This window comes from Podarcis vaucheri (genome assembly GCF_965113315.1).
Source record: "Podarcis vaucheri genome assembly, chromosome: 4".
NCBI lineage: Eukaryota > Metazoa > Chordata > Lepidosauria > Squamata > Lacertidae > Podarcis > Podarcis vaucheri.
In genome coordinates, this window is record NC_138762.1 from 2,108,114 (window position 1) to 2,116,889 (window position 8,776).

An 8,776-nucleotide genomic window follows, 5' to 3' on the forward strand; every position below is an offset into this window, starting at 1 on the left:
GGCACAAAATAAACGTTACATCTCTCTCCTCTCTCTCTCTCTCTCTCTCTCTCTCTCTCTCTCTCTCCCCCCTCTCTCTCCCCCACACCCACACACCACTTCTTCTTCTTCTTCTTCTTCTTCTTCTTCTTCTTCCTCTTCCTCTTCCTCTTCCTCTTCCTCTTCCTCTTCCTCTTCTTTCGCGATTCCTCATAGCCAAGTAAGATTGTCTTCCACAAACACGGTTTTAACAATGAGTCCGTAAGTGTCTGTGGAGGCCAATTCTGGATCCACACGTCCTTCCACAGGGGGGACATTGGTTTATGGGTGGGAGTTGATCACGGTGTGGTTTTGCCAAGTGTACCTTCCTCTTAGCACATTTCTCCCTTGCGTCCTGAGTTCGAGTGTCTTCAAAGGCCATGACAACTTTGGTCAAGGCTGTTCTCCAACTGGAGCTCTCGCAGGCCAGTGTTTCCCAGTTGTCAGTGTTTATACTACATTTTTTTAGATTTGCCTTGAGGCAGTCTTTAAACCTCTTTTGTTGGCCACCAGCATGACACCTTCCATTTTTAAGTTTGGAATAGAGTCGTTGCTTTGTAAGACGATCATCAGGCATCAGCACTCGCTGGATCATCACCTTGTTGTGGTGAAGAAGAAGAAGAAGAAGAAGAGGAGGAGGAGGAGGAGGAGGAGGAGGAGGAGGAGGAGGAGTTTGGATTTGATATCCTGCATTTCATTCCCTTTAAGGAGTCTCAGAGCGGCTAACATTCTCCTTTCCTTTCCTTCCCCACAACAAACACTCTGTGAGGTGAGTGGGGCTGAGAGACTTCACAGAAGTGTGACTGGCCCAAGGTCACCCAGCAGCTGCATGTGGAAGAGCGGAGACGCGAACCCGGTTCCCCAGATTACGAGACTACCGCTCTTAACCACTACACCACACTGGCTCTTGCGTGTTCCTATGACCCTTGTGCAAATTCTAGACTCTGTGGTTTAACCCACAGCGCCATCTGCATCCCCAACAAGTTAGCTATCTATAAATCAAATGATTTGGGAGCATAGCTCTCAGAAGCTCATGCAACCTGAGTCCACCTCACTTCTTGATGGCTTCCCAGTGGCAGATCGAAGTGCTTCCTTGGTAATGTATATAATGCTTGTTGTTTAAAATAAAATCTTTAATCTTCTCGCTTGTGTTTGTATTGCTTCTGAATCTCATCAAAAGAACCATCTGCATTTGGCAAGACAACGGTCTAGCTCAGGGTGCTGATCTCAGCACTGCTATGGTTACTCTTGGTATATTAAAAAATGTAGATGAATACATCAGATGGAAGCCCCACTCCCTGCATTCAAGGGCTCTCCCTCCATCCCTGCCACTTTCCTTGTCAGTGAATGGGGAGCTGCTTTTAAGTAACTGGCCCATCGGAACATTGGTGGAACAAGCTGGTGACTCTCCTAAGGATCTCCTTGGTCTTCACCCCATAAACAATGGGGTTCAGCATGGGAGGGATGAGGACATACAAGTTGGCCAGTAGGATGTGAACGTAGCCTGGGATGTGGTGGCCAAAGCGATGGGCAAAGAAGGAGAAGAATGCAGGTGTGTAGAACATGAGGATGACACAGAGGTGGGAGCCGCAGGTGCTGAGTGCCTTCAGGCGAGCGTCTTTGGAGGAGAGCCGAAACACAGCCCTCAAGATCAGACCGTACGATGCTGCTATCAGCAAGGTGTCCACACCGATGGCCAAGATGGCCACCATGAAGCCATACCAGATGTTGACCGTGATGTCGGAGCAAGCCAGCCGGGCGATGCCCATGTGCTCGCAGTATGTGTGGGGAAGGATGTTGCGTTGGCAGAACGTCAAGCGCTTGACGAGGAAGATGACCGGGAAAATCACGCAGAAGCTTCTGACCATGGCAGCCAGCCCAATTCTCCGGATGACTGAACTGGTCAGCAAGGTGGTGTAGCGCAGCGGGTCGCAGATGGCGATGTAGCGGTCGAAGGCCATGGCCATGAGGATGGCCGACTCGGCGATGAAGACGCTGTGGATGAAGAACATTTGGGCTAGGCATCCTTCGAAGGAGATCTCCCCGGCCTTGAACCAGAAGATGGCCAGCATTTTGGGAGCGGTGGAGGTGGACAGAAGCAAGTCAGTGACAGCCAGCATGGAGAGGAAGAAGTACATGGGCTGGTGGAGGCTGCGCTCTGTGAAGATGATGAACAACAGAGTGCTATTCCCCACCAGAGCCACAATGTACATCAGGCAGAAGGGGATGGAGATCCAGATGTGAAAGGCCTCCATCCCTGGGATGCCAGTCAAGATGTAGGTGGTGGGGGGCAAGGAGCTGTGGTTGGCTGGCAGCATCTGGGGCCTTGGAAGGGCTTCCTGGTAGCTGTGGTGGATGTAAGCAGGGATCCGTTCCCTCCCCAGCAGGCACTATGGATGGAAGACAGTTGACAGGGAAGAAAATCTACTGGGATCCGGAACAAATCCTGAGGAAGATGAGGCAAGCATGTCTTCTGCTGCTCCAAAGGGGAGGACCCAAACTGATGGATTTGAACAACAAGAAAGGAGATTCTGAGTAAGCTTTAGAAATAACTTCCTGAGGCGAAGAGCTGTTCGACAGCAGAACAGATGCCCTGGGTGGACTCTCTTTCATAGGAGATTTTGTAAACAAAGGTTGGGTATTCTTTTGTATTGCGCTTCCTGCATTTAAGAAGACAACAGAATCAACACAGAGTTAAGCCAGAATGTGGAAACCCTGCAGCCGTGTACAGAGTCTGTCTGGTGGGTCTCTTCTCCCGCCCGCCCTGAACAAGGAAGGAATAAATAATACACACGTTGTCTAGAGAACTCATTCAGCTGTCAAACCTCTCCTTCCTTCCTTCCCTCCCTCCCTCTGGCATTCGCGTTCTGTTAATCTGACTTTAACAGGAATGGCACAGCAGACGCTCAAAGGTGTACGAAAACACTTCTGTGTTTCTTTGAAAAGGGTCCACCTGGTAGCAATGTGGTTTTTTTAAAAAAAAACATTTGTAATTTTTCAATAGGTTGCAAGTTTAATGCATATACCTCTTTAATTCCTCCATAATTTCCATCTGACATTGGACTTCCCTTCTGTGGTTCCCCATATTTTCCAATATTGCTGCATATTATAACTTATTCTGCACCCTGTACTCACCATACTATTCCAAAAGCCCTTGTTTACTGCTGCTCATTATTCAAATCCTACTTGTGTCTTTATATGCTTTTTTAAACATTCTGCAAATGGTTTCCAGTCCTCCTTAAAACCTGCCTTTTCTTGATCTCTAATTTCACTGGGCAGCAATGTCAAGGGCCCTGCCTGAGAACGTCCTTCCTAGTCCAAGCTGCCCCTCCTAACCCCTGGGCTGACCCCTTCAGCACCCCCGTCCAACAGATTTGAACCACACCTGCCCCAGATATTTTGCCCACTCCTCCTTGGAAAGCAGCAGCAAGAACCGGCTCTGTGCAAAGTTCTCACCTGCCTTCAGCTCCAGCAAGCAGAGAAGCTCAGAGATGGGATTTGGGTCCCCCAGGCAGCAGCAGAGACAGGCATTTGAAGGAGGCTGGGTCCAAGGAGCTGCGGGACTTGCGCCGCCTCGTGCCTCCTTGATAGTCCTGAGGGGGGTTTGGAGGCAGGTGCTGGTGCTGGTGGAGAAGGGACCTCCTGGGACCCACTTTTCTCAGGCTCAGGGGGAATTTTCAAAAGGCAAGGAGAACATAACCCTTAGTTTGCTCTGGGAGGCTAAACGATCTTTTCTTCTGTTCGCAAAGTATTGGAAGACACAAGATCTGCCCACCCGGGAAGAATGGGAGATGAAGGTGATGGACTACATGGAATTGGCGGAAATGACTGGCAGAATCCGAGACTAGGGAGAAGAGTCAGTGGAAGAAGATTGGAAGAAATTTAAAGACTATTTACAAAAGTATTGCAAAATTAATGAATGTTAGAAGGATGTTTGAATGAAGTTAAGCGGTTTCTAGCTGTAATGATATAAAAGAATATGGAAAAATTGGATTTTTAAATAGGTAAAAATTTAATGTTATAATATATTAAGATCAAAGATCAGGATAAAAGGAGGGAAAGAAATTGCTGAATTAATTAATTGAATTGGAATACAAAAAAGGGAGGTATGAGGAGGTCAGGGAAACAAAGATATGAATGTAAGATATGGAAAGGTTGATTTTTTATTTTTCCTTTTTTATCTTTTTTCTGTAAGTCTACTTATTTTGTATTTTTCTTGTATTTTTCTTTTTTTCTTTTTTGTCTTTTATTCTTGTATTTTTTGATTTTATGTAATTCCTTTTTCTGAAACTCTAATAAATATTTTATATATATATAAAAAATAAACGATATTTTCTTCTGTTCCACAGTAAAGTACTTGCCTTGTAGTCAGGTCCCAGTCCCACCTGCGCCGTGGGTTCAAGAGAGTCTGGGATTCCCCTAGACATTCTCAGTGGGCATGTTTCCCTGCACTCAAACTCTGTGGCCCAAGAACCCCACCCCTGACTCTGTGGGCTTCACAGATAGCTGTGGATTTGAACCAGGGTATTTCCCCGTTTGCAGAGAATCAGAGACTCAACTTGTAGAGTTGGGAGGGACCCCTAGAGTCATCAAGTCCAACCCCCTGCAATGCCGGAATCCCAATTAGAGCATCCATGACAGACGGCCATCCAACCTCTGCTTGAAGACCCCCAAGGAAGGAGAGCCCACCACATCCCAAGGGAGACTGTCTCACTGTGGAACAGCTCTTACTGTCAGAAAGGTCTTCCTCATGTTTCTTCAGAACCTCCTTTGTTGTAATTTGAATCCATCGGTTCAAGCTTGCTCCACCCGCCATGTGGAAGCCCTTCAGCCTACAGTAGTACCTCAGGTTGCAGATGCTTCAGGTTACAGACGCTTCAGGTTACAGACTCCGCTAACCCAGAAATAGTGCCTCAGGTTAAGAACTTTGCTTCAGGATGAGAACAGAAGTCGCATGGAAGCAGCGGGAGGCCCCATTAGCTAAAGTGGTACCTCAGGTTAAGAACAGTTTCAGGTTAAGAACGGACCTCCAGAACGAATTAAGTTCTTTCTGTACCACTGTATTTGAAGGTGGCTATCATGTCCATTCGCTGTCTTTCCTTCTCCATCTCCATTCTGCTGCTAGACTAGGTGGTCCCCTCTTTGGCCTGGCCCAGCAGGTGCTTTTTAAGTTCTTATAGTTGGTTTAATGGTTTATTTCATTTCCAAAAAAAAAATTGTACACTGCTTGGTTGTTGTTGTTGTTTTTAAACCCACCCGCAAAGCATTTTACAAAAAGATGAAACAAGAAAATCAAGATCAAATTGCAGCCATACCATATCCCCCAACATTCCTCGGATGAAAATAGGGACATTTCTCACACATACCCCCAAATGAACCTCATTGATGTCCCATTTTTGTGACCCCCCCCCAAGCATTTCCTATCTGGAGGACGCTTGCAAGCATTCCCTGCCCCCACAAACAGGACACCCTCCACCGTCCTGAGAAAACCCATTGATCCCGATTTTATTCTTCAGTAGATTTACAAAAAGACACACAGATAAATAAATTTAGATGTGGACACACAAATCATTTCTTTTTTAAAAAAAGTCAAGACTCCTTGTGCTCCACTTCCCATTTCTTTATCCGCAGGGCGGCTCTGCCCTCTTCCTGCACCCCAGAGCTGGCGCACCATGCAGGCAGGGCCTTGGCAGTGGTGGCCTCTCTTCATCCTCACCCACTCTTCAGCAGCTGCCATGAGCTGCCCAAGGGAGGAGAGGCCACGGAGAGACAACGGGATGCTCCCTCGCCACCACTCAGGGCAAACGCCAGCTCACCCCAAACTGGGTGGTGGCAGCAGTGGCGGGGGGAATAGGGACATTCTGGGATCCAGTCAGAAGCTGGGGTGGCTTCTGTATACCTGAAGGAGTGTCTCCGCCCCCATCGTTCAGCCCAGACACTGAGATCCAGCTCTGAGGGCCTTCTGGCGGTTCCCTCACTGTGAGAAGTGAGGTTGCAGGGAACCAGACAGAGGGCCTTCTCGGTGGTGGCGCCCTCCCTGTGGAACGCCCTCCCATCAGATGTGAAGGAAATAAGCAGCTATCTTATCTTTAAGAGACATCTGGAGGCAGCCCTGTTTAGGGAAGTTTTTAATATTTAATGCTGTATTGTTTTTAACACTCGATTGGGAGCCGCCCAGAGCGGCTGGGGAAACTCAGCCAGATGGGCAGGGTATAAATAATAAATTAGTAGTAGTAGTAGGGACGCGGGTGGCGCTGTGGGTTAAAGCCTCAGCGCCTAGGGCTTGCCGATCGAAAGGTCGGCGGTTCGAATCCCCGCGGCGGGGTGCGCTCCCGCTGCTCGGTCCCAGCGCCTGCCAACCTAGCAGTTCGAAAGCACCCCCGGGTGCAAGTAGATAAATAGGTACCGCTTACCAGCGGGAAGGTAAACGGCGTTCCGTGTGCTGCGCTGGCTCGCCAGATGCAGCTTTGTCACGCTGGCCACGTGACCCGGAAGTGTCTCCGGACAGCGCTGGCCCCCGGCCTATAGATGTGAGATGGGCGCACAAACCCCAGAGTCTGTCAAGACTGGCCCGTTCGGGCAGGGGTACCTTTACCTTTACCTTTACCTTTACCTAGTAGTAGTAGTAGTAGTAGTAGTAGTAGTAGTAGTAGTAATTCCATGACTGTCCCTGGGAAATCGGGGCGCTTGGAGGGTACGCCTACCAACAGAGGAGCCAACAGAGGAGACTTTTTGAAAGATTTAAAGCCTTTTAATCACAAACCATGTAATCCACGCCTTTGCAGAGCTCCAGCATCGGCACAGCAGCTGCAGGAGCCCAGCCTTGGCTCAGCTTCCCTCCTCTTCCGCCTCAGAGTTTGTACGTCCGCTTCTGCTTGGAAGACGGCTGTGCGGACGAGCCCCGCAGGCGGCTGGCGGTCTTCACGCCAGCTAAGAAGTCAGCGCCCACCAGAGTCTCCAAGATCTGCTGGGCAGAGACATCCTGGCGCCCCACCCTCGAGACGGGGGGCACCATGTCGCAGAGGGAAGTGATGGAGTGCGCCCTCCGCGCGGGCCGCTCGGATCTGCCTCGCCTCTCTGTTCCCGGCTCGTCTGTGGCGAGTGCCTGCAGCCTCTGCTGGATTTCTACCAGCCCCTGGATCTCCTTGGGGCTCCAGTTGGCCAACAGGATGTCTGTGTTTTGAATCTGCTGGAGGAGGTCTGGGACCTGCGGGGCCGCCTGCCCCCGGGGGCTCCTGGACACGGAGGTGTTCCTGCAGACCATCTTGGCCACCATCTCCGGGGTGTGGCTGCTCCTGGAGGGGCTGCTAGATGCGAGATTCTGCATCAGATGCTTTATGATTTGGTGGAGGAGGTTCTTCACCGCTGCCGAGGCGAGTTGTCCTGTCTCTCCCCTGAAGGTGCCGCTTTCCCCGTTGCTCTGATCGTTGCCGTTGGGTGCTAGGTTCTGGGCGCCAGGCTTTGGAGGCCAAGTTCTGGGAGAAGGCAGTCTCTCCCGGGCCCTCTCAAGCCTTTCACCGTGGTCAAAGGTGGGTGGGTGGCCCCCCGGGGATCCTGGCGAGGGGCTTGCCCCGCACCGTTTTGGAATGGCCTTCTGCCCTAGTCCTCTTTGTGCCTCAGGGAACGCACCCTGAAGGACACTGTTGTTGTCTCCACCAGGGACGCTTCCAGGGCAAGTGGTGGCCTGGGGAGGCGATTTGATGAACTGCTTCACGACCGCTGGGTTCCTTGCCAGTTCCACCACCAACCTCATTCCTTCTGGGGAGCTGAAGACGTGGCTGATCTCAGGGGCTTTCTGCATCACCTGCTGCACCTGTGGGTTGCTGGTAACCAGCTCCTTCATCAGGTCAGGGCTGGAGAGCTTGCTCTGGATGAAGGGGTTCTCCAGCAGTTGCACCATCATGTCTGGGTTGGACATGAGCTGGCTCTGGAACTCTGAAAAGTTGGCTGTGTTGAGGCCCAGGCTGGCGGTCAGCTCCCGGAGGCCATCGCTGGCAAAAGCGTCTCCCCGAGGAGGCTTCTGATCTGGGGCAGTGCTGGTAGGACTGGCGGAAGCCTGTCGGGACAGGCGCCCGCGGGGAGACCGGACGACCACGTAGACTGTTGCGTCGTAGTCTAGGTGGATGCCATGCTGGCCAAGGGTCTTGTGGTCTTTCAAGATCCTTCCGACATACACCAGCACAATTTGGTCAGGAGAAGAGGAGAAGTGCCTGGCGACGTGTTCTTTGAATTCTCGGACCAACATCTCCCTGTGGACCAGAAACTCTTCCTTCTGCCACGGAGTCTTCACGATGATCCGAACAACTTGGGGCTCAGCGGCTCTGAGGTCAACCCCCGGGATTCTCTGGCTTTCGACCATAATGCTGCCAAGATTTGAGAGCAAGAAGCAAAGAGCAAAGTCAGACTTGGCTTCTCATCACACTCCAAAGTGGTCCTGCCTTCTTTCCTCTGTCATCACGCAAGCTGTGGGGTCCCTCTTCTCGACACCCCCTCCCTCCCCCAGCCCAGAGGCCCTACACAACCTTCTGGTGTGGAACCCGGGATTTGTGATGTCAGCGCTGAGGTCGCCGGATGCAACTGCCCTTGGACCAGTGACCCAAGAGGGACTCTGTAGCCCAACCCAGCCCAGAATTCCTCCCCACCCCCCATATAATTTCACTTGGAGTTTTAACATTCCTTATTTTCCTTCTGTAAATCATTCCTTTTCTTACAAGGCTACAGTTTACAGAAGGAAAATAAGGAAGCGCAGTTAGAGAAA

The 8,776-nt window shown here is 50.7% G+C and overlaps 2 protein-coding genes across 2 annotated transcripts; both read right to left on the bottom strand.

Moving 5' to 3' along the window:
- Positions 1-1,379: 1,379 nt before the first annotated feature.
- Positions 1,380-2,336, bottom strand: LOC309531592 (olfactory receptor 52B2-like; the record flags this gene model as incomplete). Its single annotated transcript, XM_082221182.1, has 1 exon — positions 1,380-2,336. The coding sequence occupies one exon, from the start codon at positions 2,334-2,336 to the stop codon at positions 1,380-1,382; it is 957 nt and encodes a 318-aa protein (XP_082077308.1).
- Positions 2,337-6,747: 4,411 nt separating this feature from the next.
- On the bottom strand, positions 6,748-8,546 carry LOC309530426 (ubiquilin-2-like). Its single transcript, XM_082219397.1, has one exon. It carries the CDS (start codon positions 8,375-8,377, stop codon positions 6,869-6,871), a length of 1,509 nt encoding a protein of 502 aa, XP_082075523.1. The 5' UTR covers positions 8,378-8,546; the 3' UTR covers positions 6,748-6,868.
- Positions 8,547-8,776: the final 230 nt, after the last annotated feature.

Coding starts and splice junctions, on each gene's coding strand:
- LOC309530426 (XM_082219397.1), bottom strand. CDS start 8,377: ATGGTCGAAAGCCAGAGAATCCCGGGGGTTGACCTCAGAGCCGCTGAG.